This window comes from Helicoverpa armigera, chromosome 9, assembly GCF_030705265.1.
Source record: "Helicoverpa armigera isolate CAAS_96S chromosome 9, ASM3070526v1, whole genome shotgun sequence".
Classification (NCBI taxonomy): Eukaryota; Metazoa; Arthropoda; class Insecta; order Lepidoptera; family Noctuidae; genus Helicoverpa; species Helicoverpa armigera.
This window is the reverse complement of record NC_087128.1, coordinates 9,020,184-9,044,908: the sequence shown is the minus strand read 5'-3', so window position 1 is coordinate 9,044,908 and position 24,725 is coordinate 9,020,184. Positions and strand designations below refer to the sequence as shown.

The following is a 24,725-nucleotide window of genomic DNA, read 5'->3' as shown; positions in this document are numbered from 1 at the left end:
ATTTTTAAGTATTTAAAATTCGATAAACAAATGATTTTTATTATAAAGTAATTGACATGACTCATCAGTTTATTTTCAGTTGACGTAATTTAATTTTAATAATATTTTTTTCCACTAAATTATTATACGTTTTAAATTTAGTAGACATAAAATCAGTAAACAAATAATTTAACTATTTATTTAAGATATATTTCAATGCAGAACTAATTTATTTGGGAAAAAAACATTGTCTCGTTGCTAAAAAGATGTGTATCCAAATTATACAGTAAAAAAAAATTAAATTGGCGCGAAACACAAATTTTTGCGTTGATTGACGGACGTGTTTCAATTTTCATTACCAGAAAATTTTGACGCAGACCATGAATAGTGCCGCTTTACCCAAAGAAAAGGCTTCAGAGCCCGAGGAAGAAGCTCGTCAACCGTCTGTAAGTGTTTTTATCCGCATCGTCGCTGGCTATGAAAAAAATTATATCATTTTTATTTTTTGAAAGAAGGTAGGTCGTGCTCGCATTTTTTACAACTGCCTCCTACCTTACCAATGTAATCAGTTCATTTTATTGGCTTGTGAGTACGCTTTACAATGTTTGCCAATACGCGCACTCTATTTAATCACGGTAAAATCAATTCGTGCATTAAAACTTAAAAAACTTTACAGGTTGAAACCAAAATGCTTTGTAATCAGCCAAAGAAACTGACGTTTGCTAAAAGCGTTGATTTGACTGAAAAACCATCTTCGCAGACAAGCAGGTATAATCTTTATACTTTATATGCAGTTTTTTGCCTTAAGTTTAGTAGTACCAGTATTGTTACTGTTTATTAAAGGGCAGGCTTTCTAAAGGCAAAATATTCACAATTAACGAACATACATACATCTTTTGAATATCATTGCCATCATTCCTGGAGGAGTCGTATTTATATGATATATTGCTGTTTAAGTAGTAATTTTCAAACCAATAATAACCATTGCATTGTCAGCTCATACAAGGTTGTGTTGAGCCAGCCTCCACTTGAGCTCTCTCATAGCGAGAGACTGATCTGGCTGCAGAAGCGCCGTACGGCTGGCCTGTGGGTACAATGCGACGAATGTGACCGCTGGCGGTATCTGCCTAATGTCCTCGACAGACACGAATTGCCTAAGAAATGGTATTGTCGGATGAATACAGGTTGGCAGTTTATACAATATTTTGTATATTTTAACTATTTCATTATATTTAGTATCGTCTAAGCCGTAGGCTGATTTACCTATGCCTATTTTATTTACAAAATAAATAAAATTTCTCATCGACTCCTTAACGAGAATGGGTTAACTCCCGTATCTGACGTCCCCCTAAAAGGAATTTCACTATAGTCCTTTAAAAATAAAATAACAACCTTGTACTTTCTGAGTATCAGGCCGCCCACGCCGGCAGTGTCCCAACGAAGTTTTTTCTTTTTTAAATAATCATTATTTTTTTCATCAAATTTCAGATCCTGAATTCGCCAGTTGTTCTGTACCCGAAGCTCCACTGCGTCTCCATGATGAGGAAGACTTGATCCATAGCGAGTATGCAGCCGGGTCGCTGGTGTGGGCCCGCCTAGGTGGTTGGCCATGGTGGCCTGCCATGGTGGATGACTGTCCCGACACTGAGCAATACTACTGGCTTGATGGCTTCTCTGATATACCCGTAAACTTTTTCCTTTGAATTTTCATTTAATTATCAGTTGGGGCCAGCTATTCTGATTTGACTAGATCAGTGGTTCTTAACCTTTTTGACATGAGGGACCACTTTAACTAAAGTTTGTCTTGCCGGGGACCACCTCATCGGTTTACCTAAATTAGCACTCATTTCTTTATTATTTATTAAAAAAAAAAAACTGAATTTTTGGGTCAGTTCTACTCAAAGCTAAACGCATGTCGGCAGTTGTGTAGGTAAGCAAATGCAAATAATGAAAAAGCCGCCTATGTACTTTCCAAATGCGCGAGCGAAGCGAGCGCGAAATTTTTATCGGACTTAAACCAAATATTACGTAAAATGTAGCCCAAACATACATTTTCATGAATAGGGGGACTAGGTACGACACACCCGATATACGTCCATGCGAAAACCCCCGCTCGCAATTATAAGTCGATAAAAATTAAATTAGATAACGTATAGCAACGTCGCGAAGCTAAGCTTCGCGGACCACTTGGAATGCCTCCAGGGACCACCAGTGGTCCGCGGACCACCGGTTAAGAACCACTGGACTAGATAATATAAAAATACTAGCTTCCGCTTGTGGCTTCGCCCGCGTGGTTTGTTGATAAAAATGTGTTAATCCAGGTATCACCTATCAACATACCAAATTTCAACCAAATCGGTCCAGCTGTTTTTACGTGAAAGAATATCAAACGTACATCCATTCTCATAAACATTCTCGTAAACTTTCACATTTAAAATATAAATAGGATTTAAAGGACCTATTTAACTTTTCAGACTCATTACAATGTTGTATTTTTTGATGCTATGGAAGTTACTCGAGCGTGGATTGCTCCTGAACAATTAAAACCATATTCTTCTAACAAAGAAATGACAAAACTTTTGTTGAAAAATAAGAAATATTACAATCGTCTTAAAGCGGCCATAGCACAGGCAAATGAGGCTGAAAAAGTTCCGTTAGAAATTCGCCTAGCTCGTTTCAGCTTCATAGCTAGACACAAGGGAAAAGTTATCAGTCCTAAAAAGCCAGAGAAAAAAGATTTAAAGAAATACCAGAAACAATTAAAGAAGAAGTTTAATGTTGATTTTCCGATTGAGTCTTCGGATTCAGACGATGACACTGTTGAGAGCTTTAAGGCGATGCAGAAAAATAATAAAAACGTAATTATTTTGGGTACCCCGAAAAAAAGGGCTAGGAAGGAAAACAAATGTAGTAAAATAAACGATCAAAATGTAGAAGAAAACAATTTGCCCGGTGATATAAATATCCAAAAACAAAATGTTACCGAGACACAAAATTCAACGAATGTTGAATCTTTTTGCAATGGGAATAAACCATCAAACTCTATGATAGTTCAAATAGGAAGTACGGAGGCAGACTCTATTGATAATGGTAAAAAGTATTTATTTACATTACATAAGATTATTTTTTAATCACTATCTTAAGACATTTTTAACCCCCTTAATGTTACTTTAGATACTTCTGCAACGTATGTGCCGGAGAGCGCCACCGAGCAGCTAAATCTTACCATCAGGATGGATACACCGAACAGTGATGATTTTGACTTTTAAGTGGTACCTACCTACCTACGTGTAATAATTAGTACCTATTTATATTTAAGTTCACGTGTTAGCTCTTACGAATGTAATAAATGTTTGATTTTTATTTAAATTCGTTTTATTTATTAAAAAGAAAGTAAGTCTAAATAATGATTATAAGCCCCGCAAAACCGTTGCAATGGTTTGACTGAAGGGTCAATAATGTTTAACTTAAAACACTTTACCTTATCCTCGGAGAGAGTGGTGTACTTTACAGTAAGTAACTACAGACAGCATAAAATGACGTGAGGTGAGTTGAAGGCTGGTGAAAAAGAAGATGTAAAATCGATAGCAACTAGAGCGTCGTGGGGACCTATTTAACTTGACAAAAAAGTCGTTGAAAACCATAGCATGTTTATGTTTTCCTCTTCAGTGGTGTTGAGAATACTTGGAAAAGACTGGATAAACCTGAGCATGTCAGATATAGATACTGTGTATGCTGGTAAAGTGGCGTGGTAAATAGGGGTAGGTACCTATATTCGATGCATATAAAAATGGTGTAAATACAGCTCTACTTACCTCGTAATTAATCCATTACGACTCTTTTCACTACTGTTACTCAAGGTTAATAAAGGCTACCCTACGAGCTACCCTAAAAATTCAAAATATTGTAATGCAATAATATATACTCTGTGGTAATATTTTTAAAGTCTCTGATTGATTACTTTTATCATCTGTGGATGTAGAGGCAAGGCAAAGGCAAGGAAAATCTGAAAATTATCCATCAAGTTGGAAAAAGAATTTTCGCTGGTGCCTAGACGTCGTATATATTTGTTAAAACTCTAAATAGTAAATCGAGTGACTTGTGTTTCACGATAGCTGCAGCATTTGCTGTAGATCAAAAATAAGAATGGCCACCATATCATTCGCTAAAAGTTTGGTTAACCCAGGTACGGCAGATCTCAATAAAACTAGTACTTAATTAAAATGACCAAATTGATACTCTTTCACCCCTTGTATAAATGAAATTTTAACCGAATACGTTAATTTTTGTTTACTGTAAGTCGGCATATTATTTAAGTAAAATCACACTTCAGTTATCAAGATTATGTAAAAGTAGGTTGCGTGAGAACCGATTTACAGATATGTCGATCGCAGGTGTTTTACCAAACTCCAATGGCACATTTAATTTCTATTGTCGATCATCTGTGTCTATTTGGGTTCTTTTAATAACTCATAAAGTTTTGAGGTTAAGTTATTGATTAGCAGATGAAAAACCTAACATACTAACTGTATGTGTAATGATGTTTGTTTCAGCTGTTAAACTGCTGCTTAAGCAGAACAACTGTTCACATGTTAGAAGCAACACAGTATCTGGTTTAACACCATTGAGTATTGTGCTTAGGAGGAACTATGCAGAGAAACAAGTATTTGAGCGAACAAAACCTCACTGCAATGTTGGTACTATTGGACATGTTGACCATGGAAAGACCACACTTACAGCAGCTATCACTAAAGGTATTCCTTCATGCATTTGTCTGGGTTTTCTTTGACATTCATGACCATAATTAAGTTAGTGAACCCAGTTCACAATATTAAAAATATTTTTGGTTCTAATTAAATTACTTAGTTCACAACAATCCTGTGAAACTGAGACAAGCCTCTTTGTTGATCATTCTACATACTAACTTTAAATCTACTCCAATTCAAAACTTATTTATCCATTTACATAATTTTACAGTACTAATTAGTAATTTAATTTAAAACAGTAATTTTTAGTTTAAAACTTATTTTTACAGTATTAGCCGATGTCAATTTGGCCCAAAAGAAAGGTTATGCTGATATTGACAATGCGCCAGAAGAGAAAGCCCGTGGTATTACTATCAATGTTGCTCATGTTGAGTATCAAACAGAATCTAGGCATTATGGCCACACAGACTGCCCAGGACATGCTGATTATATCAAGGTAATTACTCTCTGAACGTTAAGCGAAATTAACTATAAAATTGGATATGCACTTCACTAATGCAACTCTAATTTTAATACTTACCTATGAAATAAATATGATCAGAACCATGGATCAATATGAGGTTACTCAAAGAAATGCTATTAATTTTCAGAACATGATCACAGGCACAGCCCAAATGGATGGTGCCATCCTTGTAGTGGCCGCCACAGATGGTGTGATGCCCCAGACCAGAGAGCACTTGCTGCTCGCCAAACAGATTGGCATCCAACATGTAGTGGTGTTCATCAACAAGGTAGATGCTGCTGATCAGGAAATGGTGGAGCTTGTAGAAATGGAAATCAGAGAGCTTATGTCTGAGATGGGTTATGATGGTGATAAAATACCTGTCATTAAAGGTAATTCTATGTTTTTTTAATAAAATATGTCTTTTTAGGGTTCCGTAGCCAAAATGGCAAAAACGGAACCCTTATAGTTTCGTCATGTCCGTCTGTCCGTCTGTCCGTCTGTCCGTCTGTCCGTCTGTCACAGCCGATTTACTCGGAAACTATAAGTACTACAGTGATGAAATTTGATGGGAATATGTGTTGTATGAACCGCTACAAAAATATGACACTAAATAGTAAAAAAAAGAATTGGGGGTGGGGCCCCCCATACATGTAACTGAGGGATGAAATTTTTTTTTTCGATGTACATACCCGTGTGGGGTATCAATGGAAAGGTCTTTTAAAATGATATAAAGTTTTCTAAAAAACATTTTTCTTAAAGTGAACGGTTTTTGAGATATCAGCTCTCAAAGTCGTAAAAAGTATGTCCCCCCCCCTCTATTTTTATAACTACGGGGTATAAAATTCTAAAAAAAATAGAGGTGATGCATGCTAATTAACTCTTTCAACGATTTTTGGTTTGATCAAAGTATCTCTTATAGTTTTTGAGATAGGTTGATTTAACTGTAATTTACGGAACCCTTCGTGCACGAGTCCGACTCGCACTTGGCCGGTTTTTTCTCATTAGAAATTGTGTTTGGACTTTACAGCACATTCTTTTTAATTTTACAGGATCAGCATTGTGTGCCCTAGAGGGTAAGAGCCCTGAAATTGGCTCTGAAGCCATCTCGCAGCTTCTGAAGGAAGTCGATGCTTTCATCCCAACACCTGTCCGTGAATTGGACAAGCCATTCCTCTTGCCTGTGGAGTCTGTACACTCTATCCCTGGACGTGGTACTGTGGTTACTGGCCGTTTGCACAGAGGTTTGTATTAATTCCATTAAAGGTAGTGTAAATCAAATTATGTTTACAGTTAAGGAAAACATTGAGTTATTTTCTTACAGGTGTTCTAAAGAAGGGAACTGAATGTGAAATTGTTGGACACGGCAAGGTCATGAAGACAACCGTCACAGGTGTAGAAATGTTCCACAAGACCTTAGATGAGGCTCAAGCTGGTGACCAGTTAGGGGCTCTGGTTCGTTCAGTCAAAAGGGAACAGATCAAGCGTGGTATGGTCATGGCTAAGCCTGGTACTGTTAAAGCACACGACAATGTTGAAGCTGCTGTGTACATCTTGAGCAAGGAAGAGGGAGGTCGCTCAAAGCCATTTACATCATTCATCCAATTGCAAATGTTCTCTATGACTTGGGACTGTGCCACACAAGTTGTTATTCCTGAGAAAGAAATGGTGATGCCTGGTGAAGATGCTACGTAAGTATTTAGAATATTATGGGCCCATCAGTACACTTGTATGGTTTTTTGCAACTGTCTGTAACAATATATTTTCTTTAATTTACAGGTTGCGCTTGCGACTTTTGAAGCCCATGGTTTGTGAAACTGGTCAAAGATTTACTCTGCGTTTGGGAGACATAACCCTTGGAACTGGTGTTATTACCAAAATCAACAGCAACTTGTCTGAGGAAGACAGGCTGAAGCTTTTGGAAGGCAAGAAGGCACGAGAAAAGGCTGCTTCCAAGAAGTAAATTTCGTTAGATTTAAAATATTAAGCTTAGGACTGTAGTTCAAATTATTATTGTATGCATTTACCAATGTAAAGTTCAATAAACTGTTAAAATCTACAGTTCCTAATAATTATTTCAACATTACATACATCTTTTTCTGGTGAGAAATCATCAAATGACGGTAACCAATGGAAGTGAACAGACAATTTTTCCTTTACATAGTAGAATGTGAGTTCACACGATTCCTTCACGGTGTTAGCCTCACCCCTCCTTTCCTCGTGTTTTACTTACTAAATGCGGTGCAATCCAGTGTGTAACCTCGCCACAATTTCTTTATATGTAAAAGGGCATTTAAATATTACGCCGCATCAACGTCTTTTCAATCCCATCTTCCTACATTAGTTAGAACTGCGGCGTCACCAATTCGTAGTAAGAATAGATACCAAGTAGTGTCTGCTGCTACAGTGGCGTAGATATTAATTTATTACCTACATAGGTAGGTACACCAATTTTTACATTTTTGATCAGATCTAATTTCAGTGATGACATCATGGGCGCAATGTGTGAAATGGTCATAGACATAAGATCCCACGATCGTTCTTTATATTATTCTGCCTCTACGGTTTGAAAACGCGCTTGAAACAATTTGTATACATAGATGTTATAAAATAAGATCAGAAGTGAAGTGGGATCCTAAATCTGTGGAAAATATAGTAAGATGAGTGAAATAAATTATTAAAAGGTTGCTCATAAAAAAATACAAGTTTATTTTTCAACTTTATTTCAAAAATTATCACCGCAATTTTACAGTGTAATATTGTCAGTCATGTGTACAAATCAAAATACAATACTCACTGGTTATGTACATGCCACTGATAATACAGTAATGCAATTAATAAAGTAAATGTACCATCAGGAATTTACATTACACAGCATCAGGGTATGCATAGGATTACTGTGTGCATCCTACACATACAATAAATAATGTGTCCATCTCTTTGGGTAAAGATGCCTCTTATGGATACCAATACAGATCATGAAGTACAAAAAAAGATATTCTAATTACTCCAGTACAGTGCTTATAAAACAAATAATTCTAAAATTCCTTTTAACTATTAATTAAAGCAAATACAGAAACTATGACATTTTATAAGTTAGTTTCAAATTTTATACAAACTTCTCAATCACTTGAACTTATGGAATGAAATTTTAAATTGATACATTGTGTACACATTGCACAATCAATGCAGTAGCACTGAAATTTCGCTTTAGCTGTTGCTTTATTTACAAGTCTTCATCCTCCTCTGGCAGCGCAGTGTCTTGGGCTTCTTTGAGATCTTTCTCGATTTGGTTCTGCCATTGTGGGTCCATTGTAACTTCCGGTGGCAGGAGAGCAGGCATAGCAACAAACTCCAGGTTGCCATCACCAATCAATTTCCTAGCTAACCACAAGAAAGGCTTTTCAAAGTTGTAGTTTGACTTAGCAGAGATGTCATAGTACTGAAAAAGAAATAAAACAAATTAGATACATACATGCAACACATACATACAGCTAATCAAGTGGCTTACTTTTCTAGGAAGTAGGTATTATCAATGAGACGAAAAGCTTACCTGTAGGTTCTTTTTCCTGTGGAAGACAATTGTTTTTGCTTTAACTTTTCTATCCTTGATGTCTACTTTGTTGCCACACAAAACAATAGGAATGCCTTCACAAACTCGAACTAAATCTCTATGCCAGTTCGGTACGTTTTTGTAGGTGACACGAGAGGTTACGTCGAACATGATGATGGCACATTGACCTTGGATATAATAACCATCTCTTAATCCACCAAACTTTTCTTGGCCAGCTGTGTCCCATACGTTAAATCTGATGGGACCACGGTTTGTGTGGAATACCAAGGGGTGCACTTCTACACCGAGTGTGGCAACGTATTTTTTCTCGAACTCTCCAGTCAAGTGTCGTTTGACAAACGTAGTTTTGCCGGTACCACCATCGCCTACCAGCACGCATTTGAATGTGGGCATATCATCAGCCATTTTAATAGTTTTTTATACTTCTAGTCCTGAAAAGTAAGGGAAAAGTTCTAGATTAGAAAAAAACTCGCTGACTCAGTGACGTTAGGAGTATCGACGTTTGGCGCAAACGATTCGGTTCCTTGATTGTTCCTGGACAGTTTTGATATAACACTTTGGAATGCAGAAGTACACTTGGCGAGGAATTAAATAAAATTACTGACCCTATGAAACTGACAAGTTAAATTTGTATAACTTTTCACCGAATGGCGCTCAACTACGCTCACAGGAATTTAGCTCGATAGTACCGAACATTAACACATATTACACTAAAACTACACAAGCAGCGGCGTAAATATTATTAAAAATGACAAGCGGATGAAGTATAGAATTAAATTACACAAAATAAATGCACTTATTACCAAGATTGTATAAGAAAATCGAGATTAAACTCCTTGCAGCTTAAAGTCGTTACGGCTCACAATGGCGTCACTTGACTAAACGGAAGATTTCTTTGACAACCACAGGCGCACTGACTCTTGTAGTCAGTTGAGAGTTTATTTAAAAGTGTAAAATCTTATAAAATTGATGAATTTAGACTTTTAATAAAACATACTATTTAATTTTAAAATAATATATTTTTGTGAGTAGTTAATAAGCTCGTTACTAACATACTTTTTAAATAAGAAAATAAAATATATGAAACTGAAAACTAGCGCCTTCACTGCTTTACCGACACTTCTCTTGACGTCACACACTGTATCGAGCAGTTGCGCCATCTACAACTTTGCAGAATTTCCCACAGTACATGAGACAGGTAGTGAAGTTTTGTTCGTTTCGTGTGTATCACAGGTGTGTATCGATTTTTTGAGTGAAGTGAACGTAGTGTTCGTGTCCTTTAGTTTAGTGACGTTTGTTAGAAAAATATCTGTGAATGGGATTGTGTAACGAGATAAAACGTTTACTTGGTGTGTGATTCTCTATAAAGGATGACGAAGGATAGGTTAGCGGCGCTCCAAGCGGTAAGTTAGTTTTCCTTAGTTTCTCAGCGCTACTATAACCAAAGGCTTTCGTGATGACCTCGAATTCATAACGAAATAGCACTGAAATCGTGTGTCATATCAGTCAAGCGTAATCAAGACCTTGGTCTTGGTTCTGAGAGGTCCAAGGTATCACTTTCCAGGAATCTACTTCCGATGGTGTTCTTTATTCTTGTCGCCCCACCCCGGACCCGACACCGCTGAATGATAGCTGTCATTGAAGCGAGACAATTTGTTGCGTTCCGCAGTTTTACCAACTACCTACTTTATCTGTATATTCCATTGTTTTTTGATCAATAATAAGCTAATGCTATCAACTTTATAATTGGATAACCTCTTGCATAGGCTATCTGCCCACTCAATTTTAGAAAACGTATTAACTAGGTTAATACCACTGATTTGGCACTATTTTAATTAATTACTATTCGAATGCTTACTTTTACTGATTAGATATTATTGACCAGCCAAGTTTAATTTTCTTAAATCAGAGCTGTAAGAAACAGAACTTGATATAATGGATGGTTGGTAATAGCTATATTCTATTCTATACTCTTGCTTAATTGGTTCTAAAGCAACCACCGAGAATCAGAATTGGTAGCACATAAAGACATTCTGACCGGCATGTCACTTTTGAGAAACCATCCACTCTATTGAACCATCATCTATGAACTGTGCAATAGGCAATGAATCCCTAGTCTGTGAATTTTCACTATCTAAAAGTCTAATTTAATTTGGCAGATGACTAAGTCCCCTATCTTAGAGTCGGCTATTAAATTATTCTGTATAACTTTGCTTTAATTTATTTTGCGCTATGATCAAATTCAAAGTGCTTGTTGTAACACAAAATTAGGCATCGGTTTTCCTCATAATGCACTGAGTAAACCAACTCAAGCATTCAATTATGTTAAAGATGTTGCATGTGAAAAACCCATTATTTATCTATTGCTTCAAACTACTATGACATCATCTCTTTCAATTACCTAAAAGTAATAAGTAATTTTAATGGTCCTGTATAACAGTCTAATTGGATTCTGATAGTTATCACAGTTTAAGTTTTCACTACAGAGTCGGCTTAAGGTTGTTACTAATTATAGTTTTTGTTAATAAAACCTAAGTCTGTACCTGTGTGTATGTATCTATGTATACTTAATATTATAAAGCTGAAGAGTTTTTTACTTTCAGCACTCTTATTGAAGTCTCTACTGGGCCAATTTGAAAAAATATACCTACTGTATTAGATAGCCCATTTATCAAAGTAGGCTATTGTCTACTTTTTATAAGGCTGTTTGAAATAATTCCCATGAGATAATATGCTTTAAAATTGTGTCAAATTCACGTGCAAAGGCTTGCTGCCCCTAAAAGTTAAATTATTACAAATCGTAACCGCACAATAGACGCTCAATTGCACTTTTAGATTACGTTCGCGTAAATAGAGAAGATGAGGACGCGTCTATCATTATCGTAAATAGAAAATGACTAACAAATATTTGTTCTACAGTGTCAACACACAAATGTACTGCAAAGCTCTTGCTTTTAAGTACATACATACGGCCAATGCACTTCCACAAAGCCGACAAGTAAAACCTTTCTTCCCGCTAAAGAATACACGTCCCGCGTCCCGTTTTAGAAAAATATTCACACGACCATTCGATATTCAAATTGTATTCACAACGGTGTTGCTAACCAGTGTCGTCACCGTTTTATCACACTTTATTTATATTCCAAACTGATATCGTTGTTTTGTTAACTACATTTTATATTTTACTGAAAGTTTTTCTGATTGCGTATTAGCAACAAAAAACTTCGGTAAAAGCCTTTTTTCCTCTGTAATTCGGGAAAATAAGTGGCAACGCAAGAAAGATGGATATCAAAGTAATGGGATTTTTTTGCAGCAATCGCCCTACTGCTTGTTTATGACGTGACGTCCAAGTCGCGTGCAACGAAAGGTTAAGGGACGGCGGGGTACCCCATTTTACTTTATTAAAGAGCGGTCATAAATAGCAGATTTTTCCAAATTCGTAGATTTAAGTTCATATCACAGAGCAGTGGAATACGTTAGTTGGCGCCGTTATCAGCTGACGAAGGCGGTATCCGGCATGTGGCCTTCAAAACCCTGACTCATACCAACACAACAGCCGTCAGATTTCATCATCAATCATGGAATTTGCATCTGTGGTTGTACACAAAACACAGTTGTAACCTACTAATTAACGTTAACCTACTTGGTTAACGTTCTAATCAGAGTCCTTGGAAAAGAAATGTGAATAAAATCTTGTAAGTCTGATTTCTCAAGGCTGCGAACGCTACACCTAATGCTGCCGTAATCCAATAAGATTGCTTGTGTGTTTCGTTTTCGTAGTCATTAAGAGGGAAATCCAATTAGTCGTTATTTTTAAAAGGAAAAGTTAAATGAGAAACCAGAATGGAAGAATTCTAAAGTTATCTATAGGTTTCCACTTATTCCGTTGTTTAAATTGGTTTCAGCTTTGTCAGTAAGATCTTCTTATTGTACTGTACGTTCGTTAAAAAGCCTATCAGCCCGTCAGATTTTTCTCTAATCAGCCTTATCGCCTCTTACTTAGCTAATGTGAAATCGCCTGCTATTTTGCTAAATAATATGGCTTAGTACATTAAAGTGCTTTTTAGAATTACAGCTCATTATAGGTCAACAACAGTTAGCAGTTGCTGGGACTGTTAATAAACTGATATTGTTACGATAATTATTTATCTGCAGCAGAATTGATCAACCCCGTTTACGTAGAGTAAGGTTCTATTTCATCTAGACAAGGCATTCACGTCAGACGCACTTGCAACAGCTGACTCACGTTATGCGTCGCTTCTATTTTTAGAATCCGTCTCAGACAGTGTCTGAATGGACGAGTCCTCTTTTTGAAAAACAACCTTTTCAAACGCAAAGTAAGAAGACATTATCAGGTTTGCACAAACAACGACTTGCACGAAACGTCGGCCTTATTCGTAGAAAAATGAACTAAGTCCGATAAAACTACAATGTATTGGGTATACACCACTCGGGTAAACACACAGGTTTGCTCGTAGTAAACCTTGATCGAAAAATTTTATATTCAATTTAAGGTTTGTAGCGGTTTTTTAAATCGATGCATATACGATGTTGTTCTGCGTAGCTCTGCCATAAAATTTGGGCTTCGCCAGAGCCTAGTCTACGAGATATTATTTGTGTTAATGTTCCTGGCGACTTTCCAAATAAAGCCTCTACTCGAGCGAGCTGTTTGAGGTCGCTGGGACGTTATGCCAAATTATCCTATTCAGATTTATTGATACTCACAGACCATCGATGCCCGTCGTGAGGTATTTGAATAATTCGCAACTCTGATTTCGATTTCTAATCAGATTCTGACGAAAATTTAGCATTTGTGTAGTTCATTGTATGTACAATGGCCTACATAAAAGGCACATTAAAGTAATGAAATAAGACACTTGTCCTCCATTCAAGACTTCAAAGATCAATGCGAGTTAAAGATAAAGAAACAGACCGAACATCCTACAATGCAGTGTTCAGCAAATTGAATTTGGCATATATCGCAACCGCCTCGATACATCGGAAACCAAACTAGCGTGCAGCTGCGAGTGCCTATAATACGTCTGGCGCTACGTTATGCATTTCCTGTGCTCCGGTTTTGGAACGGCTCGTTCCGCAGTCGAAACATAACTCAACCGCTGCATACCAATAAACACTTCGACCCAAAACGTCATGGTCCAATGGAATTTGCGGGACAAAAGTTACGAGTGGTAGTACTCTACTCGATAACTTTTTGTGAAATTATATCCAAACAAATACAAAAATATAAATTGGGAAACTCCTTTTTGGGAATCCGGTTAAAAATCTTTTTGCTGACAGATAATGTGGGAATGTTAGTATTGCTGTGAGAGCATGTTATTCGCTTACCTTTCTCCCAAAACTAGGTAAAAGCTATTTAAATCGACACATTTGTTTAGTAATCGCTGAAAGTGCATGCGTGCATGAAGAGCTTTTTAAACGACAAATTCTCAACAATAAACGGGTCGCAGAGAGCTTTGCAGAAATTTCACTAGAACTCTCACAGCGATTGGGTATTGCGTATATTGTTTTTGCCTTTAAAAAACGTTGAATAAACTTATTGCAACATATTTTGGCTATCTAGTAGGAATATTACAAAAGTAAATAAGCTTCTATCAATAAAATCCATTACGATGTAAAACGAGAAACAATACCAAATGCTTCCTATCATTTCTATGAAACAACTACCTTGACAATTGAGACAATAGAGTCATTATTGCAAAAAACAATAACTTTTGTAACCAAATACCTCGATTTCATTGCTCGCTGTTTCATTATAACATCCTTGATTGAAATTCGGTCACGGGAATCTTAGATCCTTGTTCCTGTAACAACATTTGCTCTATGCGGTGCGGAACAATTCAGCACATTCCGATAACCGATATGACGGGGTTTCTCCGTTAATTTAGTGTAAACACTGCGACCTCGCCTGGGGGATCTTGGGGATCGTGACATTGTAACACGGGTTGAATACTGAAACAAGACCCGTCTGTTCCGCTGTTATCGTTCAAATTATCTCACGGCTAAACCCGTGACTAATATCCTGCGATTACGTTGGACTATGAAATACGAGGAATACAGTTGTCCTCTTGGATTACTACGGGTTTTTTGTTCCATTTGGTCAGTTTTTGTTGTCAATTTGAATTAAATTCCAGTTCATTGAATAGATTTAAAAGGTACTTAATACTGTTATCCTATTAACTGTAACTGGAGTGGTATCTAAAAATAATACTTTGCAAAGAATGAATTGATAAACATAGCTATGTGGTTATATTTAATCATAAGGGCAATAATACAGAGCAACACGACCGACCACATACAAAATGAGCTACGCTAATGCTACATCCACATCTGAGAAGTTCATTAGTTTAATGCTGTGGTTAATATTTCATAAATGTTTCGAATAGTTGGCGTTGTTCGGAACAGCGGTCAGTGACGCAGCATTTTCCGACAAAGGCTGTTCAATATGTGGGTCGAGTAAGTTTTGAGGATACATAAGACGTGCTACGACCGAGAGCCCTTCCCGGCTCATTTGTCGCGAGATACGCAGCTCGGAGACTGTTTCCAGTTGACTTACATCATTTCTGACGGCCGTTTTTATTATTCAGTTTCCATTATCTGATATCTTTTCCAGAAGTAATCCCACACTGTTTCTTTACTCAGCGTAAGATATGTTGGGCTGCATTCGTGCATATTTTCCAGTGATCTTGGTTTTCAGAAAAAATATAGGTCTACAAATCATGCGCGGCTTGTTTTCACTTGGCTGGTTATTTTTGCGTAAAATACAAACATGTTCTGGCTTATCTGCCTGGGTTAAACAAAATAATGGAAAGAAAAGCCGAACAACGCCGGTCTCGCTCGAGTCGTATGTACGATTTTCTTCGAGATAAAACTGAGAGAACAGACGCAAAATAAAATTGCCTTGATAAAACTAGACAAATATTCTAGGGACATTCAACATTTTACACCGCACCATATTTCTGAAAATACACTTCGATGTCAGTTGAAAACGAAACACATGCGAGCAAGTGACGAGCGCTCTCGGAAGTGTCAAGGCAGGGTGCGGCAGGGGCGAAAGGGGGTGGTTACGTAAGGTCTGCCGCAAGTCCGCAACGCTCCTCGCCGTCTCTCGCTACCGTCAATGCACGCCGTGGTGCCTATTGTTGTCGCTCATACGCTTGCTTGCATTTCAGCTCAGCATTTTTATTGGCGACGACGACGTCCCGCTTGTTCGTCATCGCAATGAAGTCTTTATTACACCGGCTTGCGCGGGACTAACAATATTTGATGTGTTGCTTACTGCATACACAATACTTGGACTTTTTACTGATGCACTGATATGCAAATTATTTCTCACACTCAGATCAATTGTTCATATTTAAATAAAGCAATAAAAATACCTAGTTGCTACAAACATTAACTTAATAGCAAGCATTAACTTTATGATTTTATCATACGAATATGACGATAAGAAAAATATCTCCGTCGTTTTGTCTTTAAATATTTATACGCAGAAGAAGAGCTTCGGGAATTATCCCAGATATGGCTCGGAGGTCGTAAATAAGCGTAAGGCGGCATCAGCGGAGGGGTACAGGGGCACCCCTCGGCGGGCTTTATGACCAACCGCCTGTAAAGTCGTGAGCCGCGTTTTTTGATTCGTGGCCTTGCACAAATAAGCCACAGCGCTCAATCTGGCCAATAAACATTTAATTAATATTGGGAGTGCTGTTTGAGAACGTAATTAAAATAAGACCCAGAATACAGTTAACGAAGTATGTTATGTTCTAGCAAATTATTATAGTAGCTAGGTACTTCCTCTTGACAAATCAGGACAACGTATTCCAAAGTCGTTAAGGGAAATAATCAAGAGTTTAATAGATAACTTTCCGATTCTATAAATTGCTTTCTACTCAACGACAAATGTCGAACAGTTTACAAAGTAATAAAGCCGAGGTAATCATTTTATGTTGAACTTGATGTTATAAAACCAGGTAAAGGTAGCTGATGCCTGTATAACGTAGTTATATGCACTTAGGTAAGTTTTATTTTATGGCGACCCTACAGTCTGTGGTACGGACTAGGTATGGGGCTTAATTTAGAATTTTACAGCTCACTGAGCGGCCTCGGATATCTTGCTCGAAATTAAGCTATTCCTGAAATATTCTTCCAAGCGTTTACTTTAACTTAATTGAAACATGGATAATAAATAGAGGGTCAGTGGATCCTGCTGGGTATATAGCGTGTAATTAGCGTGTGATTGATACACTATTCGATTTAGCCATGTACATAGTATCGTTGTACAAACGAGGACGTTCTAAAGAGCGAGCACGTAGAATAAACAGATCCTATTTTTTAGTACACCACAAAATAAATACTGGCAAAAAATTAAGTCAGTAAAACTATGTCAAGTAAAGTAAAATTAGTGTTCAAAGAAGATTTAAGTGTGTCCGACTGAAGTGAACTGAGTGGTTGGGGATGCAGCGTCATGTTCCGAGACTGTTTGAAGTGGAAAAACTTGTTAATGCCGCAATTCTGAGTAGCCTGAGGGTAAGCCTATCCTCTCGGGCTGTCGGAGTTACGCTCTCGTCGGTAATAATAATCTTTAACCGTACTTTGTAAAAGATGGAAATCTGTATTTTGTTTATTTTTTTGGTCCTCTTATAATAAAGGCCTTTCTAAAACCTGTTAAAAATAAGAGTTTGCTGATTATATTTTGGTGAATATAGTAAGATTTTACTGAAAACAAAAGCTGGGGATATTACGGTTTAGGAAACAAAACAACTCAATCACTTGTTTTTCACTAGTAAGTCAATTTAAGATAACGCTACGGGTTGGTTTGTGAATTCTCTGTTGGAAGTATTTGCGGATAAAGCAGTTTTCAATTAAACATACTTCTGTCACAATACCTTGATAGAGCACGTAAATAATAACCAAGCGTAGAGTTTCATTAATTGTGTGGTAGCATTTCATGAGTCATGCCTTGTGAAATATAATATGAGTAAAAATTAATTGCATCGCCGAGATTGTCAAGTACGCACTAATAGGTCGGGTCAAAAAGTTGTGAGAGGAGAAGAGCGATCTAGATGCCACGCCACGCGTCCCACGCTCGTAATTATGTGCCGAGATTTAGGGATGCCGCTTCGAATTGACCCAGATCTAAATAATCCCCTTGACGACTTGTACCAAAGGGATTCTTTTTTTCTCTGCCCGAAACGTGACTCATGTTTTGCTCCTTGAAATAAACAAAAGTAAATGTATCTCTGTCTATAGGTAGATATCACTGCAGTGAAAATCAGCTGAGCGAAGTGTTCATTGCAATTCGGTTGTGCGCTCAAGAGCTCTCTCTTGAGAAGGCCATGAAAATATTGATTCCGTTACAAAAACCTCTCTGTTGTAATTTATTTTCAAATCATTTCATAAGTATCATTACATTTAGTGGTCGACTTATCTTTAATTGGATGATTGATATCGAGTAATAAAACCTACCGATAGTAATAGTAATTAGTATCCTTCTTGGATAGTATACAACTTCTGTAAATATCCATTAAAAAAAAAAATGAAAAGCATATCTTGTTCTGTTTGATGAAATTCTTTAATCATCAAATTTAAAAAAAAATGGATTATCCTTGAGGTCTAGACGAGAAGACGCCAGAATAAATAGTCTAGGCGGCGGGGTGAAGGCCAAGATTTTCGTTATGTGAGTCAGCGAAACTTTCGGTTGGACACGCAAATAGAATGCGCAATGATGCATTTAAAATTAAATCATATCAATCTGTATTCAGCGTAGGTTCACGAAACTGTTATAACCAATTAGGACGCTTGATCCAATTTAACATACACAAGGTTTCCGAAAATCGCCGCGTAGCCCCTGCAATTAAATTGAAATACGTTTCGGTTCGGGTTATACCCGGATTTTGGTACGTACGCGGCTTGACGCTGTTTAATTAAACTTTGTTAAAATTTAAACGCGAACAGCCACAATTAACTGATTAAACTTTTAAATATTTTAACCAAACGTGATGTAGGGGCAGAATTTGCTCTGGTTTCTCGACTCTGCGAGCGGTGCTTTTGCTGGATATTTAATTAAATGTATTTTATTCGAACGCAGGTCGAATCTGTGCATAAACGTACAACTTTTATGCTAATGATGTAGGATGCATTAGTTATGATAGAGGATTGATACGTAACACGATTGTACAATCATATAACAAATACTTCAATCAAATACCATCGTTCACCATGCTAACAATTGAACGGTTTGTGGATTTGAGGATATTCAGAAACTAAAATTGAGCAAAAAACGCCTCGAAAGAAAATTATAGAAAGAAAACAATTTGGAAAAGGAAAAACAAGATTTTCACTAATCAAAGCAACAGGAAAACTAACAGTGAGTGAAAAAAATCATATGTAGCCTACATAATAAAATCGGTACCAGACCGACCTATGCTAGGAAGCCAATACAGCTAACGTTATCAGATCTGGTTCGATTGAAATACGTGACGTGACTCCCAATTCGCTGCCTCACACTCCACGCCACGAAAATAGTACAAGCCTTGTGTGCGCCCATTTAACGGAACATTTTATATTGTGGTTTTCATTTAAATTCTGCGAAATGTTACACAGTTTTCAGTATGAACATTGTTCTATTTGAAACTTCTAGTTAGCTTGCTTCATTTTTTTTCGGGCTGTCAACTTGTTAGCTTGCTTCGTTATTTTTTGGGCAGTCAAGTGGATACATATTATTGGTATCATTAGGTTTTGTTAATAAGGCGTTGATTAATAATACTTCAGCCCATTTATTATAAGTAAGAAGAAAAAGAGTGGGCACCTTGGAAGCTGGTCATTATAAAAGCCGTTTGAGTTGTTTGTACGTCTATAAAAGTGTAAGAGCTTACCACCCACATTTTTTAAGACGTTGAAAGGTCACAGAGGTATCGACCAAGCGATAGGGAATATTTTTTGTTAGGTTTGCTATAAGTACTTTGTAGCTACTTAAAGCGGTCGTCCGGAGCCCTTTGTCTGAGCCGGTGGTGACCATGACCGCGTCGGCTCGAAATTAACTCGCCGCCTGTTTACTGTTACTACGCGACTGGGATAGGACCTTCAATAAATTGTGAATCAGGTCGCTCCTAAACTTCAGCTCTATTCCATTTTCTTTATGTTACGATTTTCGCTTTTCTTTAGGATCAAACACATTACAAGGCATTAGAAGCAACCTACTATTTGACGCCTTTTTTTTGTTAAAAATGGTTTACGTTTTATTGGCACTGCGGTTTCCGCGAGTTGTCACCGTAAAGAAAACAAGAAGTAAATTCGGTGGTAAAATTATTCTGTTTTTCAATGACATCACCTTTAATATAATTTTCCTCAGTCAGCTCGAGTCAACATGATCTTGACAAGATTTGAAATTGTACCTGAAGTAAATTTGTATTATAATAAAGGTAACGTATTCCTATCCAAGAGAACATAAAAAGAATCGTAAAACCTTGAATTCTGTATCTTATCTTACGAACAAGAGCATGATGATAATTCACAAAGTTATTGAGTTGTCAAGTAGATAAAATGCAAATGATATGACGACAAATATTATTGTGTTAACGCGGCCTAACTTTCAAACTTGTTTATTATTTAATTTGAGTGATGATAAAATAATAATGAGACAATTTGTAAATGTGATTTAGCAGCGTAATCCGTACGGAGGGTTCATAATGATTGTAAACAATTGGTCGTTTCCTGCGCTATTAAATCAGGATAAGTGCACGAGCGACGAACGGTACAAACGTGTACAATTACGTTTTGTATCGTAAATATAAATCCTCTTTTATGCTCGTATGCGTGCGAAGCTGCGAAGTGAGCGCGGGTTATTTGTGCGCGTTGCGAGACGAGGTGTCAATTATTACGCCGAGTTACACTGCACACGTGCGCGCTGGGTATCCCGTGCCGATGTCAAAAGGTCAAACTTATAATAATTTCTGTAAACGCTTCTTCAGATAAAGGCTTGAATGTTAAGGCCTTTTATTTTTAGATGTAGCAAACTCAGTTCTACTGAAGCGATGCCTGATTGACTTTGACTTGCTATCCAAGTGATTTGGATCCTACTTCTAAGTTACTTCCAGGTTGACACTGCAATAATCGTATATTGTTACAGTTCCACTTCCCCATTCCTAATACTTTTGATTAACGAAATTATGTTTATGTTTTGCTAACACTCACTTTACTATCACTAACTTGAACTCGAATACATCCCTGACATTTAGGTATTGTGTGCACTTTTGCCTGTTTGTTTTACGTATAATATACCTAGTTTTTTAAATCTTTTATGTTTCATATTAATAAAAGTAATGGTTTTTAAGCTTATTTCAATATAAAATGTTTCAACGTTGACACGTTTTGGTCCGCATTAGTGTCACAGTGACCTATATCGACACAGCACGACCTGGCCCCTGACTCTGACCGCCAATGTGCCACCTCCATCCGCTCTTTGTTGTCATACAACGGGAAAATTATGTTTTGGCGATGTCAGAAGATAATAACATAACAAAGGCCTCCGTGAATGAAATGGTTGTAATCTCACATTGTTGGAACGTAGCACAAGTGATTTCCGTCAATTGATAAGACTACCCTCTTTTCTCGAAATAAACATGCTATTACATTAGCTCCACAGATCTGTATAATGTAATAGAAAGTGAGTGATGGCCTATCTAGTTGCACCACAAAATACATAGGTACAGTCAATCTCATGTATGTACTTCACTTTTCATGCCTAAACTCGGCGGTCGCGCTAGGGTTGTCAACTGTTTTATGCGCATAAAACTAACGTGGTAGTGGTACTCGTATCTAATTTTTGATGTATTGTTGAGAATAAAACAGGAAAAATGAAATATAAACCAATAATAATAAAATATTTAATGTGGCATACAAGAGGTTAATAAACACTTTCAACGGAAATTTGTTTGAACGAGATAGGTACCGTTTTTCAGAAACCGCAATTTATAATTTTGTTATTCATACATATATACTTACCCTACTCTTTACTTGTGAAAAAAATATTTTTGTATGTAATGGGTTGGTACAGTCCCTGATCTAAGCTTGCTTCTACCTACAGAAAACTTGATGTGCGAGTTTTATTTCGTCTACCTTACAACATAGTCTCGCCATGATCACAAAAATTATCAACTCCTACTAGCAATAATCTTTGAGGGTAGGTAGGCAGGTTCGCCTGGGTCGACACTAGCAAAACTTATTACGGCATTGGGCCAGAGGCCGCCGCCGGGGCGCTTACCTACCCACCTAACTGTACCTACCTACTGCGTTTATTAAACGAACCATCGAAATATGAGAAAATAAGTAGGTACATACTAAAGGTAATACGGCAGGCTAAAAAAACGACAATTCACTGTTTATTGTTGTATAAAACAACCGTCAACTTGTTCAATTATAATACGAATTTTGTTGCTCCATTATTACTTTTTCTTTTGTTATTAAAATTAAAAATATTACAGTCAAATTACAGTTAGGTAGGTATCACAACGCGTGCACATTTATCTACCTTTGTGTGACGCGCTTATCTCAAGAAAGCGGCAGCCGCGCTCGCACTGTTTTGAGTTGTTTTGAGACAGCGCGTCTGTGAACACGCACACATAGACACCTTTGTCTGCGTGACTCGAACGCGCTTTGTATGTAGATTGACTTCTGTACCTATGTATTTTGTGGTTGCACCGTCTCCGCGAAGTCCCACCGCGCAACTGTAGGCCTTTGTTACACGGACTGTCCGTATAAATTGAATAATGGCTAGCTCGCCGCAACTAAGTGGATTCTATTTTGCTTTTCGTGTACGCCCGATGTCGACCCCTGCTTACGTCACGAGTTACTAAAACAACCACGTTTTTGGCCCCCAGGTTCATTTATTATTCCTTTGGTTTTGTGTATTTCTGCGTTTCGTACACATTTACACAAATTCATTAGCTATGTGTAATGCGTAGTCTTTTGTCGAGTTGAGTTGATATCATTATGAATTAATAGGAAAGGCACTTCCCGTTTGCAAGAAACAGAGGTGAATACGTATGTGTCATCTACGGATTCAGTCATATAAGGATAAATCAGGCGTGCTCTCATGTGACATGGAGGAAAAAAAATATTGTATCCTGCTTCATTGTAATTTTTGTTAATTTTTGGTCTCCACATGGTGTAATTAATTAAAGATTGCATTGGTTAACTAAACTTCAACGTCCGACCCATAAATTCCATAAATCCGAATGAAACAAATGTTAGAATTTTATACATTTTCTTCGAAAAAGAAAACTAAAGAATGTGAGTCTTAAAATGTAAAAGTCCTGAGAAGTCAACATGTTGCGCCAGTCGCCACTCCTCACGTCAGCTTGAGTTACAAGTGCAACGTGGATAAATGGAGTGTCGACCTTCCGCGACACCGAGCGATTCATTACTTCTTCTTACTCCACAACTGCTAAACTGTAATTACAATTAACTAACGTCTTAATATAATAACGATTAATTGTGTTATGAGCCCGCCTGCGGCTTCACTCGTAATTAATTAGTTTAATACTGAATGTCGTATGTAAGCGCAAATGGACGATAATTTCTCGTTTAAGTTTATTGTGAGATCTATCATTTTAATTAATTTGGTAAAGTTCCCTAAATTGTGTGCCTTTTGATTAATATTTTTGTTTTGTTGTGTGCAGGCGCAAAGCGACGATGACGATGTCGGGCCCGATGACGTCAACGTCGCCGTCGAAGGAGGCTTTATGGATGAATTCTTCAGTGAGGTAAGACCTTTTTGTTTTCACACCATCGTCGACGCGTAATCCACTTAATAGTCTTTAATTAACCTCGAGCTGCTGCTCTATAACTGGCTGTTTAGTACGACCATCATATTCTGAAGGCTTTGTTAATTACAGCCGTAGTGTAAATTCTAGAGCTAACTCGGTTACTCAGCTCTTTTTGTTTAATAGTTTAGACAGACTAAACATGATATACGTTATTATACTCAACATAAGTACACAAACAATTATGTATAGTCCTTGAAGTTTATGTACGTTTAGTATTATGGTTCCTTTAAATACATAATCTGATAAAGAACAACATAAAACTTGTTTCGAGTTGGTCAATGACACCATGATGTCATCGACGCAAGTCTTAGAAAACTAGTGATATTATAATTTTTAGTATTCAATATCGGCCATGTCACGACTATGAACAAGATACTCGTCGTTATGTATGTTGTTAGCAATATTATGTCTTTAAAGTTAACAAAATATGAATCATACGTGACTTCATTATGACAAAGATACGGCTGCATCAGTCTTGTCGCTTCCTTAGCTCAGGTAATTAACGCGGAATGAACTCGTGATAGTATGACGCACTCCCACAGCATCTGCTGCTATGTTCCCTTTCTTTAGACTTGGAAATTATAACGTCAATGTTGCAGAATTTTTCCCTTTGACGGCAAAGGGAATTCCATATCTTTTAAATTCTCGAAAGAAGGTCTTGTATCTTTCTGCGCTCGCATATTTATAGCTGGATTTGGTTTTAGCGAACTGGATTAAATATTCTTCTATGAAAAGAATTTTTCACATGAATAGCGAAAGATCGTAACATTACATCAAACCTGTGATGCTTTCACAGAAAAAATAGCAATTCCATTTTGCAAGCTCCACTGACACGCGGCTATTCTGTCTGCTCGAGTTTTCCAATCAGCATAGTTGTACAAAAGTTTGAGCGTGTTCTGCCCTATTGTTTTCGCGTCGTGCACATAAGCGCTGTTCTGTTTGTTTTACTAGTGTGTGTAACGTTATTGCGTGTCGACATAGGTATGTAATTAAGTCCACGTCCACCCTCAAAGGTATTCCGGACATCATAATGTCCCATGCTTTTAGATGCTCCGAATTTCGCACTTTGACTGTAGTCTTTGTGTAGGTGATGTCAGTGAGACAATATACTTAATTACTCA

The 24,725-nt window shown here is 37.2% G+C and overlaps 4 protein-coding genes across 12 annotated transcripts in view; 3 read left to right on the top strand and 1 right to left on the bottom strand.

Annotated features, from left to right (window-relative positions):
• The first annotated feature begins 273 nt into the window (after positions 1 to 273).
• Positions 274 to 4,113, top strand: LOC110372576 (zinc finger CW-type PWWP domain protein 1). Its single transcript, XM_021329377.3, has 6 exons — positions 274 to 425; positions 656 to 747; positions 976 to 1,163; positions 1,468 to 1,664; positions 2,454 to 3,069; positions 3,154 to 4,113. Exons 1-6 carry the CDS (start codon positions 360 to 362, stop codon positions 3,246 to 3,248), a joined length of 1,254 nt encoding a protein of 417 aa, XP_021185052.3. The 5' UTR covers positions 274 to 359; the 3' UTR covers positions 3,249 to 4,113.
• Positions 3,956 to 7,246, top strand: LOC110372574 (elongation factor Tu). The gene is made up of 7 exons (XM_021329373.3): positions 3,956 to 4,165; positions 4,533 to 4,733; positions 5,015 to 5,181; positions 5,336 to 5,579; positions 6,240 to 6,431; positions 6,512 to 6,878; positions 6,967 to 7,246. Exons 1-7 carry the CDS (start codon positions 4,126 to 4,128, stop codon positions 7,148 to 7,150), a joined length of 1,395 nt encoding a protein of 464 aa, XP_021185048.1. The 5' UTR covers positions 3,956 to 4,125; the 3' UTR covers positions 7,151 to 7,246.
• A 647-nt stretch (positions 7,247 to 7,893) lies between these two features.
• LOC110372579 (GTP-binding nuclear protein Ran) lies at positions 7,894 to 9,724 on the bottom strand. 2 transcript variants are annotated; one of them, XM_021329383.3, is made up of 3 exons: positions 9,565 to 9,724; positions 8,741 to 9,192; positions 7,894 to 8,629 (listed from the first exon to the last, which is right to left on the bottom strand). In XM_021329383.3, the coding sequence occupies exons 2-3, from the start codon at positions 9,164 to 9,166 to the stop codon at positions 8,414 to 8,416; spliced, it is 642 nt and encodes a 213-aa protein (XP_021185058.1). In that variant the 5' UTR covers positions 9,167 to 9,192; positions 9,565 to 9,724; the 3' UTR covers positions 7,894 to 8,413. The 2 variants fall into 2 exon arrangements, with proteins under 2 accessions (XP_021185058.1, XP_021185059.1); XM_021329384.3 differs by lacking the exon at positions 9,565 to 9,724 and adding an exon at positions 9,367 to 9,508.
• Positions 9,725 to 9,969: 245 nt separating this feature from the next.
• The window catches only part of LOC110372597 (syntaxin-1A), a 41,629-nt gene continuing 26,873 nt past the window's right edge, over positions 9,970 to 24,725 (top strand). For 5 of the 8 annotated variants that reach the window (XM_049839193.2, XM_021329414.3, XM_021329415.3 and 2 more), the window contains exons 1-2: positions 9,971 to 10,164; positions 23,458 to 23,541. In XM_049839193.2, the coding sequence (XP_049695150.1) occupies positions 10,132 to 10,164; positions 23,458 to 23,541 (117 nt within the window). In that variant the 5' untranslated portion in view covers positions 9,971 to 10,131. Of the gene's footprint in view, positions 10,165 to 23,457; positions 23,542 to 24,725 lie in introns of all 8 variants that reach the window. The other 3 variants (XM_021329410.3, XM_021329416.3, XM_021329411.3) reach the window with 1 other exon arrangement.